The sequence below is a fragment of the Phodopus roborovskii genome, unplaced genomic scaffold (genome assembly GCF_943737965.1).
Source record: "Phodopus roborovskii unplaced genomic scaffold, PHOROB, whole genome shotgun sequence".
In the NCBI taxonomy this organism is placed as follows: Eukaryota; Metazoa; Chordata; class Mammalia; order Rodentia; family Cricetidae; genus Phodopus; species Phodopus roborovskii.
The window spans coordinates 28,013,512-28,032,500 of record NW_026125052.1 but is presented as its reverse complement, the minus strand read 5'-3'; the positions used below and the strand labels follow the sequence as shown (position 1 = coordinate 28,032,500).

The 18,989-nt window shown below is 51.9% G+C and overlaps 1 protein-coding gene across 2 annotated transcripts in view; it reads left to right on the top strand.

The window, feature by feature from the left end:
- Window positions 1–18,989, top strand: part of Sdk2 (sidekick cell adhesion molecule 2) — a 116,073-nt gene that overhangs the window by 17,519 nt on the left and 79,565 nt on the right. For both annotated transcript variants that reach the window (XM_051179891.1, XM_051179902.1), the window contains exons 3-10: window positions 3,047–3,180; window positions 11,727–11,838; window positions 12,693–12,883; window positions 13,034–13,117; window positions 15,779–15,973; window positions 16,543–16,659; window positions 17,411–17,578; window positions 18,460–18,562. In XM_051179891.1, the coding sequence (XP_051035848.1) occupies window positions 3,047–3,180; window positions 11,727–11,838; window positions 12,693–12,883; window positions 13,034–13,117; window positions 15,779–15,973; window positions 16,543–16,659; window positions 17,411–17,578; window positions 18,460–18,562 (1,104 nt within the window). The remainder of the gene's footprint in view (window positions 1–3,046; window positions 3,181–11,726; window positions 11,839–12,692; window positions 12,884–13,033; window positions 13,118–15,778; window positions 15,974–16,542; window positions 16,660–17,410; window positions 17,579–18,459; window positions 18,563–18,989) is intronic.

Here is an 18,989-nt window from a genome sequence, read left to right as displayed (position 1 = left end):
GGCCATAGCACTCAGCTTCGCATGGGACATCCAGGGTCAGACATGTTCCTTTGGAGACATGCATCCCGGGTCTCGAAGGCTATCCCCCCAAGCAGAAGTCCTGGCCTCCACTATTACCTGTCATTGCTGCCTTCCCACCTCCCAGATCTATGGCAATCAATTGTCCAGTGGTCCACTGCGAGCAGACTCACTCCTGCCGGTTGAGAACCACATACGGCACATCTGGTATATGTATATCATACTGTCATCTGCATATCGTTAGCCTTGCCAACTTGCCACTCCCATCATGCGTCAAACACCATGCCACATCTAGAAAACTCCCTATAAGGACAAAAGGGGACATAAATCCTATCCTAGGAAAACTTTAACCCGTTCCCAAACTCTCCCCTTCACTCATGAATGATGCCCTCCTCCAGAAATGTGCTCACCAGGTGAGCTATCTAAACTCCCAGTGCCGTGGGATGGGGAGCAACAAACAGAAAGAGTCAGAATGTGCACATAGCCGAAGCTAAGCATGGAGGGAGGCAGGCTATCCAGTCAAGGAGGAAAGGGTTGAGCAGACTCCTCTGATAACAGAACAACTGGGTGACCCCACAGTGGGTCCCCTGGAGAATCCGTGAGACCTGTCCCCATAGTAGAACGACTTGGGGAGCTGTATCTACATGAGTCCAATGTCCTAAGAGTCCCTCCACCCTGAAGCCAGGCTGCACCAGGAGAGCACTGTGAGGGCAAGGACAGACAGTGGGCTGTCTGATGCCAGGGACCAGGTGACAGAGACAGCCACAAGGCTAGGAGAAGTCTTAGCAAATATTCTCTTCCGTCTTTGCAAGGACAAGCATTGGAGGAAATATATGGTCCTCAGAGGGAGGCCAGGGGCCCACACCAGAGTCCAGCCCCAGCCCCAACACCCTGCACAGCACAGACCCTTCCCCCAGCTCCCAGCTTCCCACTCTACACTCCACATCAGAGGGCAAGGGCTGTAGGCGAGACAAGGAGACCTCAGAAGGGAAATGGTTACCACCCCAATCCCGCAGCTGGCATTTAACATAGTTTAGCCTGGTGCTGAGAAAGCTAAAGACCTCAAAGACCCTCCATCGTGAAGCCACACTGGGCCAGGTGAGGGCTGTAGGGTAGGAAGACAGACCAGTTGGTAAAGTGCTTGCCTTGAAAGCCTGAGAATACATGCACAGCATGGGGCCTTCCACTTGTAATCCCTGTGCTAGGGGGATAGAAACAGGAAGAACACATGGGCTTCCTGCCCCTGCCTCTGCCCAGCCAGCCTAACCTACGTGGTCTATTCCAATCCAGTAATAGACCCTGTCTCAAAGTGAGTGGACAGCACAGGAGGAACAACAACCAGGGTGGTCCTTTGTCCTACACACACGACACGTACATGTGGACCCACATAAATATGCATCCATACACACAGAGAGAGAAAGAGAGGAAGAAAGTGTGTGTGTGTGTGTGTGTGTGTGTGCGCGTGCGCGCACGCGCACGTGTGCATATTCTATTCTAGCTTAGCTATAATCCTATTCCAGTCACCTCATTAGCTAAAGGTAAAAAAAGAACTCTCCATGGGAAACACGGGGTATCACTAGGGTCCCTAAGAACTGGGGGCCGGAGAGCTTGCCATCCCACTGCCCAGAGCTCGCCTGATGGTGTGAGGACTCCGCCTGAAAAACCCCAAAATGAGAAGCAAGGGGCGGCAGCAGCACAGCCAGGCTAGGAGAGAGCTGGGCCAGAGAGGCATTAGTGAGGATGTTTATCTGAGAGCCTGTTTAAAACTCTGTAACATTCACCTAATGGGAAAATTTGAAGAGAATTCAACTGGATTTGTCCTTGTTAAACTAACATTAAGGATGTTTAACAGCTGTCTCGGGCACATCGCATTACAATCCGGAGACAGACTTGGCAAACTAATGGTTTTGTTTGTCATCAGGAGAATGGGTAAAAGAAGCTGGGCAGAGCCGGTGTGGGCAACCCTCCAGAACCACTTCACACCCATTTAAGGGGGTCCCCGGCTCCCTGTTTTCCTGCCTGCTGAACTTGGGATGAGGACTGGGAAAGGGAAGCAGCTTGGGCCAGCCCAGTTCACAAGGGAAAGGGGAAACTGATCCCCAGGGAGGAGACTAGAGGTGCCTGGCCCTCAGAAGTCTGGTTCAGGCCAACTGTGGCTCTTGAGTCTGCTTAAACAGTTGTAGGAAGCAGCCGATCCCAGGGCTGGGGAGAGGGCTCCACTCAGAAAGTGCTTGCCTTGCAAACACAAGGACCTGTATCTGATCCCCAGAACCCAAGTGAAAAAGAAGTCCGGTGTGGGAAGAGCCACAGTTGTAACCCAGTGCTGGGGAGACAGAGACAGCGGTCCCTGGGACTCACTGGCCAGCTGGTCTAGCTGACTCACTGAGTTCCGGGCCAGCGATAAGCCCTGTGTCAACAAACAAAGATGGACATCTGAAAGACACCTGAGACTGACCTCCAGCCTAGATACACACATGTGAGCATTCGCACACACACATGCACACACATATACACACGTGCACATGCATGTGTACAGGCAGACATGTGCACACACACAAACATACACACATACACATGCATGCACACACACCTATATACACACTGACCCTGGACTTCCTTTTGTGAAGTCATTCTTGTCACTCATCATCATTGTCAATCATTCATTCACTCTGCAAACTTTTGGCAGAGGCAACCTCACAGAGCCATCAAGGCTATGACATGGAACAGAATTCCAAGAGCATCAGAGAGAATAGCCCAAACCTGACCCTGGGGTGGGCTCTGAGAAACCCTCAGCTTCAGGGATGGCTGGGATGTGATGGGCAACACCCCAATTATGGTAGATTCTCTATGGACACTGCCACAGAGAATCTGTGTTATCAGTAAACAGATGGGGTGGGACTGGGCTGGCCTCTTGGAGGCTGCTGGAGGAGTAAGTATAGGCAGACCACCTACCTCAGATCCTCCTATTACTTCCCCTGGCTCCAAGCCCTTTGGGCCCCTGTCCAAAGAATCTTTTGCCTCTTCTCAGAGCCATCACACTGGAGAACACCCTGGTCATCCTGTCCACAGTGGCTCCTGATGCTGGCCGTTACTACGTGCAGGCGGTTAACGACAAGAACGGAGACAACAAGACGAGCCAGCCCATCACTCTTGCCGTGGAGAGTAAGTAAGCGCGGACCAGGGACCATCACTGAGCAGAGAACAGCAGGTCATTAAATCTCAGGAATGGGACTCCAGAGGGCTGTTGGGAAGACAGAGTGGTAGGAGAGGCAGGGCTAGGGACAGAGGGGTGGAGCCATCTCTAGAGGAGGAGGAGCCAATGAAGGTCACAGGTAGTGGGGAGTGGAGTTTTGGAAGGTGCTTCCATGGCAGACACTGCTCTGGTAAAGGGAAGGCTTTGTTGTTGTTGTTGTTCTGGTTTGGTTTGGTTTGATTTTGGTTTTTCGAGACAGAGTTTCTCTGTGTCTGTGGAGGCTGTCCTGGAACTAGCTCTTGTAGACCAGGTTAGTCCCGAACTCACAGATACTCGCCTGCCTCTGCCTCCCGAGTGCTGGGATTAAAGGCGTGCGCCACCAACACCAGGCTGGGAAGGTTTATTATTACCACTACCGTGTCTACTGGAGGCTAGGCGAAGGCAGAGGCAAGTGAGAGAATGCCTACTCACGTGTGTGGATGCCAGCCACCCCAGGCTCAGGTGCAGATGGAGAGAACACCCGGGTAGAGCGGAAGCTCTTTTTAAAAGAAGTGCACTAACTGCCTGCCCAGCTGGCACACAAAAGTGCTGTTTCCGCTCCGAGCCAGGCGTGCCTCTCAACAGGCTCTTCTCCAGATTTCTACCTCTGCCCCTCTTCAGATGCATGGCTCCCCGGGAGAGACAGGCATAGGAGATCAGCCCAACATAACCTGCCCCAGTATCCTCCAGCAAGACCAGAGCAGGGCGGTCACTCCGGGTCTGCTTCTCCTTACGAGACTGGCCTCACCCTCAGAACCTAACCTCAGGCTAGACAAGATGGGGTACATGACCAAGGTACCTCCTAGGCTGGGAGTCACAAAGATGAAGTCGGGGTTCTGGAGCAAGACCGCCACTTCCTGAAGCAGCTGAGTACCACACCAGCTGGGGGAGCCAGATGTTCACATACCTCCACATCTGGATGATTCCCACTCCCAAAGCACATCTCATTAATCATCCATGCCGCATCCACACACATCCATCGGCAGCAAGTTCGATATCTCTACCCTCCCTCATCCTAGCTTCTGTCTGCCAGCATCTAGAACAAACCCAGCCCCTCCCAAGGCCTTCTGAGCTCCGACAGGACTCTTTTCTGTAGACCCAGTGGGTCCCTCCCTCCAAGCCAGTTTCTTATCTGCCTGGGAAGAAATCTGAATTAGGGGTGGAGAATCCACTCTGGATACTGACCAGTGAGGGTCATAGACCTTTGACCTCTCACTGAGCTAGGACTGTTTATATAGGAACAAGGAATTTGTTGGCAAAGGGACATGGGTTTTCTAGAGATTTCTCTCAGAGTCTCCTGGAACCCAGACATCTTTTTTTAATAATTAGTGTCAAACTAGGTACGTAAGCTCAGTTAGTTGAGTGTTTGCCTCCCACACACAAAGCCCTGGTTTCCATCTCCAGTGACATAAAAACGAGTTTGCTGGTGAATGTCTGTAATCCCAGCATTTAGGAGGTAGAGGTAGAGAATCAGGAGCTCAAGATCATCCCTGGCTACACGGTGAGCGTGGTGTAGTCTTCGTCACATGAGACAGAGACAACACTGGAGGCTGATGCAGGAGAATCTCTCATTATGTAGACCAAGCTGTTCTTGTCTGTGTAATGAGTGAGACTCTGTCTCACTGAGAGAGACAGAGAGAGAGGAGGAGGAGAGGAAGAGAAAGAGAAACCCACACCGAAAGACAAAGTCATGGAGTGAGTTGTCCAAGTTAAATCCAGGCATCTTCTTGAGTGACTCAGTTACCCCAGGTCCACGGTCAGGGAGCCTTCCTCTGTTCCTCCTCCAGGATCTGGCCCCTCCCCTTAAGAACTGAGGCAACCCACTGTGGTACCACTTTCTGTTCTATCTCAAACCCCCTCAGCCTTCCAAACAGCCCAGGCGAGGCCAGAGAGCCCCTTCTGGCCCCTTCATCTGCCTTCACCCCAGTCACACCCAGCTGCCAGTCTCCCTCATCCCAAAACCCCTCCATTTCTGCATCCTCGACTGTGATTAAAGCCGGATCCAGAGCAAACTCGGCTGATTTTTCAGCTAATTTCCCTCCCACGAGTGATTGCACTTCAAAACCCCTTGCCTGCACTGACATGGTCCCCCAGCCTGCCTGCCAGCCAATTTGTGAGAGCAATTGCCAGCTCGCCCACCAGCAGCTCAGCTCCCCTGTTACCTGGCTTGAAGCCACACCCTCAGTCTCCTTCCTCCTCCCTTATCCCATCAAGCTCTGCTACTTCAAGATCAGCAGCTTCCTGTGCCGCCCTGGGGGGAGCCATGCTCATTGCTAAGGGAGAAAGGATGAACGAGGCTGGCAACCCCAGAAACCACATCCAGCAACACAGTCTCACCCACCTGAGGAACACACACACAGCTCAGACCTGTACTAAGGTATAGAAATATAACATAGGATAAAATAGAACTCTGAGCCCCACATACCACATATCATTTTAAATTTTTCCAGTGGGCCCATTTTTATCTATTTACATTACTGATGGTTTTTGTTTTGTTTTGTTTTTTGTTGTTATTGTTTTTTCTTTTTTGTTTGGTTTTTTTAAGTTGGTTTTTCTGTTTGGGGGGGGACTTTTTTTTTTTTTTTTTTTTTTTTTTTTTTGAGACAGAGTTCACATAGCCCTTGACCTCCCCATGTAGCTGAGGATGACCTTGAACTGCTTACCCTCCTGACACCGCCCCTCAAGTGCTGGGATTGCAGGCATGCACCACCACAGTGAGGTTTAAATCGTTTTTTTCACAAAACAAAAAGGAACATGCAGAACTCATTTATTAATGTGTTTTATTTAACCCAATGTATCCAAAATATCCTTTTAGCATGCCATCAGTATAGAATATATTAGCAGGATATTTTACATCGTATTTTTGTGTGTGTGTGCTAAGTCTGTGAAATCTCTGTGCATCTTACACTTGAAGCGCATCTCAATTTGAATGCTAAATCTTCATCTGGAAGACGTGATCCGTATTTAGATTTCATCAGATTTACAGCCATAAAGGTATAGTCTCATGCCAAAGTTGTTTCACTTTTACTGGAAAGTGTTCTAATAACTGGACTGGGGAATCTGTTTTTTTAATTAAATGGAAATTACTTAAAATTAAATCTCATTAAATCAAACAGATGCAAGCCACCTTTCAGGAGCTTGGTGGGCATGAGTGGCTTGTGGTCCGTGCTGGATGGCCTGGACTTTGAGGCCCGGATACCCTGAGGTTATCGAGCTGTTGTCCTGGGGTTGGGAATGAACAGGCTCTTTCTCCCAGCTTGTTCCCGTCTTGGAACCCAGACACTGCCCTATCACCTGGACACCCCAATCCCTCACCCCTGGCCTGACCCTATCACCTGAGCTGTAGGGGGTCTGCCCCCACACTCTGTAGCTTTGGGAGGTCCTCTTACATCACCACTTCCTGTCACAGGAAGTGAGAAAGCCCAGCATCCAGATTCATCCCTCACTCCCGAGTGTCATGAATGGACGCTAAGTCCACGCCAGGAGGTTCCAAGTCTGGCACCTTTGAACATCTCCAGCCATCTAGACGTCCCATCACCATCTCAAACAATGTGACAGAATCTAAAACTACCTCCCTTTGAAATCAAATTTTCCCTGGGACTTCCCACTACTCTATAAAAGGGCCCCACCTCTATGCTTCCAATCTCTCGGCCATCGTGACCCTTCTGCCGTCTCCCTCCACCCCGAGACAATCACTGTGCTCTGGTGACTTTGTCCTCTTGTCCCATCTGGGCTCATGTATCTTCAGTCACCAAGCACATCCCCCAGTCAAATCCGTTTCGCCCCCACAGTGGGGATGGAAAGTGTGCTTCCTAGCATAAGGTGCCTCCCGACCTTTTGTTTACACTGTTGGCAATGATGCTGGGGACACATGTGGGTTAGGCTGGGTAATGTTTTAGAACCCTTGAGCCCTTCCTTTAGCAAGCCAAGAGGAGTGGTCTGGGGAGGGACAGCAAGCCCAGAGCATGAGCTCTACCCCGCCCCCTCCTTATCTCTGAATACATAATTCTCCTGTTACAGAACACCCCTCTTTCTTTCTTCTTCCCGATACCCCTCAAGTCTAGGGCCTCCTCTGAAGCCATACACCCACCTCCAGCAGCTTGAGGCTCTGCCTTATCCCTCAAAGACTAGGTGTGGGTATCTCCCTCAGCTGAGAACCCCTGGGGCTCTGAATCTCCCACCTCTCAGTAACCCCAAAGCCCGACACTCAGCTGTGAGATGATGGGGACAGCTCTTCCCAACACTGGTAAGCTGCTGCCCGGAGAACTGTCTTCACAGGGCGTTCTGCACTCATGCTGGACCAGTTGAGCCTCCCACTCCAGCCTCCTTCCAGCCCTCACTGTAGGCATCTTGAAAGTCGCTAATGTGTTGGCGGTGAGACCCGCAGCTTTCCTCCTTGGGAGGACAGATCCTACCATGTCTCCGTGTAGGGAATCCCCCTTTCCTGACATCTACCAAGCAAGAAGTGTTGAGCGGGCGCCTGAATTCATACAGCCCAGACAGCTGCTGCTATGTTTTTTTTTCAGTACTAGGAACCAAACTCAAAACCTGTAGATACTAGGCAAGCACACTATAGCAGTACTTTGTTCCCTAATTCTTCTTATTTTTATTTTAGGACAGGCTGGCCTTGAATTCTGTGTCTTCTCTCGCTTCATCCCTCCCTCCCCTCCCCACAAGCAGCAATGAGAGCAGGCTTGTAGCACCTGGCCTGGCTCTGATGGTGACTTTTTGATTTGGGTTTTGAAGGGGTTTTGTTTTTGTTGCTGTTGTTTAGACAGGGTCTCCTACAGCCCAAGCTGACCTTGGACTCAGTATGTAGCTGTGGATAGCCTTCCTACCTCATGCCTTCTGGGATTACAATGTGCCCCATGCCCATTTGTCGTTTTGAAACAGGTTCTTGCTATGTAGCCCTGGCTAGCCTGGAACTCACTCTGTAGACCAGGCTGGCCTCAGACTCACAGAGATCCACCTGCCTCTGCTTCTCAGGTGCAGGGATTAAAGGCGTGCGCCACCGTGGCCACTGCCATGTCCTAGTTCTGCTGTTACCCCCAGCTACCACGTTGGAAATTGAGTCCATAGCTTCCTGCATTACATAAAGCCTCTACCCACTGAGCTATCCCAAGCCCCAGGGAGTGATTTTCACTCCCCCTTTGTCCCAGTAATCTATTTCTCTCTCTCTCTCTCCTCTCTCTCTTCTCTCTCTTCTCTCTCTTTTCCTCTCTCTCTTTCTTCTCTCTACTTTCTTTTCTCTCTCCTCTCTCTTCTTTCTCTTCTCTGCTCTCTCGCTCTCTCTCTTCCCTGTCTTCCTGTCTCTCTGTGTCTCTGTCTCTCTCTTACACACACACACACACACACACACACACACACACACACACACACCTGGGACAGAACAAAACTCCCTCCCTGTAGCAACAGTCCTCAGCCACCATGGTTCCCCTCCAGCTCTGTAGGCTGTTGCCTGGACCCGGCCACATGCAGGCAGAGGGGGGATCTCAGTGTCACACTAGCAGCCCCCTGTTATTTTATCTCTACCTACCCATAACTCGCCTTCCTCCAGGCTGTCTGTTTATCAGGGCAGCAGCGCTGGCTTGGACTCTAACAGTCTGTCTCCTCGGTGTGGCCCATTAATCTGGGCCATGGTACCTGCGCGCGGGCATGTAATAAACAACTTAGAGCACACCTTTATGGATTCAGCTATATCAGCAGCTTTCAATCCGATCGCACTTTATGGCACCTACATGAGGCTTTATATTGTTGCAATTACTCTGCTTTATATGCCGCCTTCTTGCCCCTTCATTTTACTTTATTTTTACATTTTATTCCTATTCTTTCTTGGCTGCTTCTAACAAGGTCTAGAGCTCAGCTAGGAAACCTGCCTGGAGCTGTCCACAGTGGATCACAGCGGCTGCGAAGATATGATGTGCCCTCCTCCTGGCCCACAGAGGGTACCCCCCCACACCTACACCTGTGCAAGCTGTCACAGCCTGCTCCCTCTAAAGAGTCCTGGAAGGGGGCCAACTAGATAGATTTGTCGCACAAGAAAAATGTCCCCTCCGGATGTATTTTAAGAGCTGGGAAACAGGTGCAGGTTGGGTGTTGAGGCTACAGACCGTGCTGGGCCTGTGCTGACCCACAAACAGGAGCCAGGCACGTCTGAAAGGGCCCAGAGTACACCGAAAGGCCATGACAGCAGCCTGTCCACACGGCACAGTAGGGTGTTTCTTTCCCTTGGACGTCGTAAGCCCAAGCATGGAAGCTCTCTTTCATTTTCGTCGTGTACCCTGGAAGGTGGACAGGGACAATGGTGGCTGTACCAGTTCATCAGTCACCCCTACCAACCAGCACGGGCATGTCCTGTGCTGGAGACATGGTGGCTGCCAGGACTAAACATCAGCTCAGGGGCTGCCACAAAGCCGCGCGTGTCCAGCCTTAAGCTGCGTTCATTCACACTGGCGCGGGTCTGAAGTTAGAGACCAAGGTCAGAGAGTCACATGGCAGAGCCGGTGAGGACATGATTCCTGACTGGGACAGATCGCCTGCTCATTCACCGTGTCCCATGAAGCTGAAGAAGAGGGGGAAGGGGATGAGGCAGGGGGAATAAGAAGCAGAGGCAGAGAAGTAGGGGGAGAGACGGGGCGGAAAGGTAATTCAACAGAGAAAGGTGACAGAGATGGAGAGGCAAGAGACAAGAGATAGAGAGGAGAGAGGAGAGAGTGGAGGGGGCAGGGAGGGAACAAGGGAGGCTGAAGGTATTAATCCCATGGTGGGGTTCACACACCCACAACCCGAGCCCATCTCATCACCTCCACAGCCGCCACGTCAGCATTCGGGCCCCAACACATGAACCGTCAGGAGACACATTTAGGCCCCCAGCCAGCACCACCTCAGGACCCATGTGGTCACCATAACAACATGCCACCACACGGAGTCTTCTTGGCATAAGAACAGACTTCCTGGTAGGACAGGAGGTAAAATCGGAAGCCAAGGAGTCAGTGGGTCCCCATTCTCCCTCAGGAGGCTGGCATCCTTGGCAATCCCTTCTTGGCTGTCATCTCCATCTTTGCTGCCCCCGCTGCCCGTGGGTCTTGTCCCTGTGGGTCTTGTATCTGGAGTTCCCGATTCTGATACAGAGGGATGCTGTCCCCACTGGATGGAGAGCCCACCCCGATACAATACTGTGAGCTCACCTGAACCAGTTACACCTAACAAAGACCCTGTTTCCAAGTGAAGCCGCATCCACAACTGGGTGGCCCTGAACCAGGGGAGGAGATTGTCTTCCCTAGAGAGATACACGTGTCGTTATAAAGTGTCAATGACAAGCCAAAGTATAATTACATCAAAGTTCCCCCAGGTGGACTGGCTGCTTTTGTTTTGGTTTGGTTTGTTGTTGCTCTGGTGAAAACACTTTTGACTTATGGTTTCAGAGGGAGAGTTCATAACGGCAGGGAGCCATGGCAGCAGACAGCTGGAGCAGGGAGCTGAAAGATTGTCACTCTTTATACCCAGACGTTAAGTAGAGCAAACTGAAAGGTGGGCAAGGCTCTAAACTCTCATAGCCCATCCTCAGCGACATACTTCCTTCAGCAAGGCCACCCCACCAAAAGTTCCATAGCCTCCCCCAGGCAGCATCGCCCACTGAAGACCGAGGGTTCAAACACAAGCCTACGGAGGACATTGCTCACTCAAAGCACGAGACTAGGGAATCAATGAGTTTACTGGACTTACAGAGCACGGGCGAGGAGTTATGGCCAAGAGCCTGGGGACTCCAAAGCAGCCATATTGGAATGCCTTCACCCAGCATGGATGTTGGCTTCCCTCTAGCCTTGTAGTCTCCTCCAGTGAATTTCCCCAAGCCTACAGAGTAGACTCTAACACCACCTGGCCCTGAAGCCTCCTGAATTTAGGGCTTACTTGCATACAGATGGCTTGAGTGGCTAGAGTCTCCAGTGAGGGTCCGGTGACGCCGCACCCCTTCTCTGAGGGAATGCCCACTGTCCACAGACGGAGGTCCAATGGTCTCTTGTTGGCAGGCACAGATGATCTGAGGAAAAGTGGGAGCTGTTTCGCTTGGAGGGCCGTGTTCTCCAACATATAGGGACACTGCTGTGCTCAGGGTAGAGAGTGCATGGCCTGCTGCAGCAGGTAAGGGTGAGTGGTGAAGTAGGTCAGTAGGTCAGTAATGTAAACTTAGGCAGGAAAGGGGTATTTTGAGGGTAGTGGTACAAGACAGTAATGAGTGGAAGGGCCGGGTGGCCTTACAGGCCTCTGAGAACAAAGGACCTCCCAAAACTCTCCTGATACTTAGACTCATGAGCAGAGGAAGAGGACAGTCCCAAGTCTGTCCAGAGCCACGGCTGTGGAGCTTACCGTATAGCTGTCTGCTCTGTGCTCCGAGGACTAAAGTCTCCATGTACCACGTGGGCAGACAGAGGTGGGATTTCTGACTCTACCCTCCTAATACTCGACCTCTTCTCAGATGTTGGGGGACCCGCGGACCCCATTGCACCAACCATCATCATCCCCCCCAAGAACACTAGTGTTGTGGCTGGGACCTCGGAGGTAACCATGGAGTGTGTGGCAAATGCCAGGTAGGTGGCACATCTCTGATTGGTTCCCAGCCAGAACTGTAGCCAGGAGCATAGTCGTCTTTGGGGAAGGTCCAGAAGCCGGGTTGGATGAGAACCTGTGAGAGCAGAGGAGGAGGGGAAGCAGGTGGATGCTGCAAACGCAGAGGTTTTCTTATCTTGGATGCCTGTGGGGCAAGAGCCACAAGAGCCAGCCACAGAGCCAGCCACAAGAGCCAGCCACAGAGCCAGCCACAAGAGCCAACCACAGGGGTGGGTGAGGAATAGAGGGTGGGCTGTGAGGCCAGAGGGTGGATATATGTGCTCCTGATTCAGAGCCATCCAGAACAGGGAAGATGGTCCCTCAGAGAAGAGCCCTTCTGTATGTGGGGTGTGTGGAGGGGGTTGTGTGTGGGAGATGATGGTGGGAAGGAAGCCAAACTCCCCTTGACTCTCCAACGTGAGGGTGAGTCTGTCTGTCTGTCCTTGTGTTGGTCTGTTCTTATCATTGCCCCTCACCCCCCACTCCTCCCAAGTCACTTATCCAAAGAAGGGAAGCTGTGTTGCCCAGAGAGGCCTGGGCCAGCCTCCAGGTTCGTCCAGAGCTTTGTGGGCAGTTACCACTGTGTCCCAGTCCTGTTAGGAGCATTATCCATGCCTGACAGGCTCACCTGACACCCAGGGCTGCTACAGTTGCCCCCATTCTGCAGATGGGGAAACTGAGCTTCAAGGTGTTTTAGGAGATTGTCTTGAAAGTTTCATCTAGGGAGTGACAATCCCAAAGCCAACTCCATCCTGTCCCTTCCCATACTTGCCCTGCTGCCCATTGTCCCTCCAGATGCCCTTGTCTGAGGGCAACTGCTTCCCTCATCCTGTAGGCCTCTGATCAAGCTGCACATTGTCTGGAGGAAAGACGGGGCTTTGCTCTCCAACGGCATCAGCGACTACAGCCGCAGGCTCACCATCACCAACCCCACCATCAGCGACGCCGGCTACTATGAGTGTGAGGCTGCACTGCGCAGCAGTAGCGTGGCCCCTGTCACCCGGGGAGCCTACCTCTCGGTGCTGGGTAAGTCAAGGCAAGTGCCAGGACTCCTCCGCTATGGGAGAAGGACGGAACAGGCAGACTTCACAACAGTGTGGCCAGACACCCTCTCCACAGTGACTAGATATAGAAGCAATAAGCCTCTAATCCTGTCTCCTGGTCCTTCCCCTGCAGAGCCACCTCAGTTTGTCAAAGAGCCTGAGAGACACATCACAGCAGAGATGGAGAAGGTGGTGGACATCCCCTGTCGAGCCAAAGGTAACACGGAGGCATGGGTGTGGAGACAAGGACCCCAGACTTCAGCCTCTCTCATCCCTGCCAGGATATCTCTAAGCCCCACCCCCCTCGCCAGACCACATCACTAAGCAGGGACAGACTGGCTAGGTGCTGGCACCCAGGAAACAAACAGCCAAATTACCGTAATCTCGGGCTGCAAATCAACTCCAGGGTTACAAATGAGCCCAAATTATCGTAATTTCAGGACAGGTGACAGACCCAAATTGCCCATAATTTGAGAGTTGTAGACAATGCCGAATCACCATTTTGCCAGCATCTGCAGACCTGGTGTGCCTCACCTGAAGGAGTGTCACCCACTCAGCCCATTTGAGGTGGGGGTTGCCTGGCTTGGTCTTCTACCCCTGCTGGTCCTACTTAACCCTCGGTTGCAGTTTCCCATGCTTACTGCCCCAATCCTGACAGAGCTGAGTCTAAAGGCAGTATAACCAGGAGATACAGGGTTAAAAGGTGCCGTCGCATGGACTATAGGGACTCAAGCATCCTAGCATCCAGTAGCTAAGGCAAGAGGGTTGCTGCAAGTTCCAGGCTGCCCAGAGAATAGAGAAACTTGATCCAGGGAGTAGCTATGCCCCAGTCGCCGCTTAGAGGGGTTTGCAGAACTTCAACGCTTCTGAGATGAGGGCTGGTGACAGCAGAGGGGTGGCAGGTGGACACTGATGTCACGTAATCTCAGCGAGTTCATTGTTGGCTACCCGAGGGGAGTAAGCCAGGCTGGGCTCACAGCTGAGCCACATAGCCAGATCCCTCCTGTTTTCCAACTTACATGTTTGCAAAGAGATGAAGAAACCAATAAACAAATAAAGATGCCTTATTTCATCTCATTCAAAATGCCATGAGCTGTGAGGTGCCCCATTATTTTATGTGCCACTAAGAAAGAAAAAAGGCTGCCAATTAAATCACGACATGCTGTCGATTGTAAGCCACACCCTGGTCCCCCATCACGCTGCAGTGAATAGCAAAGAATTGGTGTCATCCCGTGGATGAAACACGGTGGTGGCTGGCTGCAGGGTAGAAGGGTTGGAGAGCGGTGTGGCTGGTGCAGAGCTGTGGCTGCCTCCTGAGAGTGTAGAGTGCCTCTGGGGAAGTCAAGGGTGAGCAGAGGGAGGATGAAGGGGAGCATGGGAGGACAGAGAGACATCTATGAGGAGAGAGAACCAGACCAAGGATAGAGACATCCCTCTTCCTCTGTATGAAGACCAGAGATGGGAATTCTGGGGACCTCCCACCGGACAGAGACCCCCTCTGCCTGCTTCTCCACCTGGGCTCCATTGTCAGAGGGTTGGGAACTGCACTTGAAAGTTAGCACAACACATAGAAGGCTGAGCCAATCTTTGCAGTAAAAAAAAAAAATTAAAGATATACCTGCCTTCCCTGCTCAGAAGCCTAGCCTGGCTGGGCTATAATGAGTTCCAAGACAACCTGGGCTACAGAATAGGACCTTGTGTAAAATATAATAATAATAATGGTGATGATGATGATGTAGATGTAGATGCCAATGAAGAGGAAGTGAGGGATGGAGAGTTGGCTCAGTTGGTAGTGTTTGCATAGCATGTACGAAACCCTAGCTCAATCTCCAGCACTGTATAAACCAGGCATAGTGTCCCACACCCTTTGTAATACTAACACTTGGGAGGTCACGTCAGGAGGATCAGGAAGTCAAAGTCATCCTCAGCTACAAAGAGTTCAAGGCCAGCCTGGGATATGTAAACGTCTGTCTCAAAAATAACAGTAGGGTCTGAAGAGATGGCTGGCAGTTAAAGAGCACTTGTTGCTCTTGCGGAGAGCTGGGGTTCTATTCCCAGCATATGGTAGTTCATAAGCGAGCACCAGTTACACATATGATGCACATACATATATGTAGGAAGATTACTCATACACATAAAATAATTACATACAATAATGATGATGGCAGCTCAGAGCTCACACTACTTATGCAGAGGACCTGAGTTCAATTCCCAGCATCCACATCAGGATTCTTATCAACTGTGTCTCCAGCTCTGGGTGGGATTGATGCCTCGGGCTTCTTCAGGCACCCACACACATGCACCTTCACACCAACACACACACACCACATGCATGCACACGTACACACACACATGCACACACACACACTCACACACTCTAAAATGCAATTCTTACTATAATAGGAGCAGATAGGATGTCTCTTTGGGTGAAGGTGCTTGCCAAAAAAAAAAAAAAAAAAAACACCCTGACAACATGACAATCTTGGTTCAACCCCTGCAACCTATGACATAAAGGTGGAAATAAAAAACTGCACACAGTTGTGCTCCAGCCTGCACATACATGCAGTGGTACATGCATGGCCTCTCCTCATTATAATAAATAAAAAGCGTAAACAATAATAATGATGAACCTCCCCTCTAAAAATTGCCCAGTGAAGCGTTTCTGTGGAAAAAACTGACTCCTCTAGGAAAATTTCCATTTTCTGAAAAATCTCCACTCTGTGCCAAAAGCCTTGAGAATCTTCCAAGAACACACTACTCCATAAAATCAATGTCTATGGGAAGGTTCTAGAGAGCGAAGCACCCTAGGACTTCTGCAGGCTTCTGGCCAGGGAGGGGACACAGCGGCTGACACAGCGGTTGCCTTGGCCTCCCACAGGGGTGCCACCTCCCTCCATCACCTGGTACAAGGACGCCGCGTTGGTGGAGGTGGCAAGACTGACACGATTCAAGCAGCGAAGTGATGGCAGCCTGCAGATCAGCGGCCTGCTGCCCGATGACACTGGCATGCTCCAGTGCTTTGCCCACAATGCCGCTGGAGAGGCACAGACCTCCACCTACCTGGCTGTCACCAGTAAGTGTCCTCCCCACTGCTGAGGGGCACGGTGGGGTGGGACCGCACTACGGTGGGGATCCAGGAGGCGGTCCAGCTCACGTCCCTTCAGCACCGCATCTGACAAGAGGAAAGGGAGCCCTGCTCCCTTGTGATCCTTTTTCAGGGTCCTGGGGCTGCTGATGCCCTTGGAGAAAAGCCTGTTCCAATGGCTGCTGTGTCTGCTGACCTCAGAGGAGTCACCCAGGCAGGGGCCCGGAGACATAGCACAAAAGCAGTTCTCAGCTGTTCGTCCTTAGACGAGCTAGTGCATGTTCAATGGGGGTCACGTCCCACTGACTTTGCCACTGAGGGTATGAGCTGCCTTCTGGGTCCTCAGTTCCCCTCAGTGGAGGCCTGAGTTTCCAGAGGCCAGAACTGTCCTGACAGGCACCTCTGCACCTCCCACAGGCCTCCCTGTAGAAAGCCCTGCGATGCCAGGGCCAGGGGGCAGAGTGGAGGACCCACCTTTCTGTGGGCTCAGAGCTCCTGGCCCCTGGCTGGGGATCAGCCTAGGTGTCACTAATAGATCCTGCTGTCTTCCTCCACAGGCATCGCCCCTAATATCACCAGGGGCCCCCTTGACAGTACGGTGATTGACGGAATGTCAGTGGTGCTGGCATGTGAGACCTCAGGGGCACCGCGGCCTGCCATCACTTGGCAGAAAGGTAGCTGGGATGACCATTCACAGGGCATAGCCATGTGACAGTCGAGGAGAGTCTTCAAATCTAATTTCAGGAGCTAGGCAAATTGGGTTCCCCGTGTACAATTGTAAACACCGTAACACCCATCTTTCACAAGTCACATCATTGTTTTTTCTCTGCCTCTCTGTGTCTCTGATCTCTCTGTGTCTCTGTGTCTCTGTCTGCCTTTGTCTCTGTCTCTCTGTCTCTCTCTGTCTCTATCTTTATCCGTCTGCCTGTCTATCGGTCTATCTATTTATCTCTACCTCTCTTTCGCATCCCCCCTGCGCCCCTCATCCATTCCTCTCCTCCTCAGCTCCCCTGAAGGTGATTCTCTCCAGAAGCATCCTGTCCTGTGCAGGATGCTCATCATCACCTTGTCAGCCTGTCTCCTGCCTCCTCTTCCCAGCCCAAATGCAGCTGCCCCCAGGCCATGGCGAGCTGATGCTAGCAACAATGGCAGACAGAGCATGGCCTCTTCTCATGAAGGACAGACATGGTTGTGGGTGGAGGAGTGATGCAAAGGGTGGCTGTAAAGGGTACTGCTACCCTGTGACCCTGAGAGCTACCCTGTGACCCTGTGAGCCTAGGCTCATCACTAAGCCCCAGCTCAGGCCTGTCCCCACCCCATTTAACAGTTCCAGAGCTGGGTGGGTACCAGAGTCCTCCCCGAACTGAGGTGTGTAGGGCCACTATCAAGGCTGTCTCTGACACCCAACAATCCCTGTCACCTCAGGAGAGCGCATCTTAGCCAGCGGCTCTGTCCAGCTGCCTCGCTTCACGCTGCTGGAGTCTGGCAGCCTGCTCATCAGCCCAACCCACATCTCTGATGCTGGTACCTACACCTGTTTGGCCACCAACTCTCGGGGAGTAGACGAGGCCTCGGCAGACCTGGTTGTATGGGGTGAGTGAGCATCAGTAGGGGTGGGCTGCCAGCATTTTCACTTTCATACTGTGTTGCTGACACAGCCAAGGCTCTTCCTGTCACAGGGATGGTGACAAATTAACCTGGAAGCCAGCAACTGGGAGTTGATGGCTCTGCCAGCAAGGCCACAGGATGGGGAGGCCGTGCCATGCTTGGCTGAGTCCAGAGAACTGTAAAAAAGTTGTCTCGTGTGTTTTGGTGCAGAAATCAACATGGGGCCAAAGTGTAGATATTTTTGGCTCTGTGGGCCAGACGGTGTCCCTCTCAGTCCCTTTCCTGCCCTTGTGCAGCTGAGAAGGCAGCTGAGGCAGTGGCATAGTGCCATTAGTGGCATAACACTATGGCCCATTCAGGTGAGCTTATCTATTCAGATGCCACCTGCCACTGTCAGCCTCTGCCTGGAGAGATGCCACCAGATGTCTCAAGCCTCTTCCACCTGGGATGCACACCCCAGACATACAGATGTGTGGCCCACCTGTGCAGGCTAAGCCCTAGGGCCTGGGGTGAATGGCTAGACCCTATCTGTCACCAACAAGCTGGCCCAATGGCCATGATCACTAACAACATGCAGTTTCCATTTCTTCCCTGGCACTCTGCATCCTCAGCATGTTTGTGGCTTCTGAGAATCACAATGTCCCTGGGACACTTTGGCCTTTCCACTCTCTTGAGACTTTTATATAGTCTCCACATATGTCCACATATGAGGTCACCCCTCATCCCCTCCCAACATCCCCAGATGACCTCAGGAATGTTACTCCTATGCCAGGTCGTACCAGGGTGTCAGCCCAACATCCACATTTACTGAACTGTGCCCACCACCATGTCTCTGCTCACTGCCCTGTCTCTACCTCGTCTTACAGCCCGGACCCGCATCACCAAGCCACCCCAGGACCAGAGTGTCATCAAGGGCACCCAGGCCTCCATGGTGTGTGGAGTGACGCATGATCCTAGAGTGACTGTCAGGTACTCCAGGCAAAAGCGGGGGAATGCTTATATGTCGGAAAGACATCATGGGGAGTTGATGCCATCTGTAAGGCCTTGGGGGCTATTCCCAGAGCTGGGTACGGGGCTGAGATGAAGAGGCTGAGTGAGCATCTGGGGGCTGTGCTGTGTGAGCTGTTTTGATGAAGTGGAAGGCAGAGAAATGGGACAAGGAGAAGGGCTTGAGAGATGACTCCGTGCTAAGAACATTTACTGTGTAAACATAAGGACCTGAGTTCAAATCCCAGCCCCCAAAAGTAGGGCACAGCTGCATATATACATATGCACATATCAAAAGCAGGACATAGCTGTGTAGATGCCTGTAATCCGAGCACTATGGAGAGGCAAGGCAGGACTGCTGGAGCCTACTGCCAGGTTCAGGGAGAGACACTGTCTAAAGGAGTAAGGA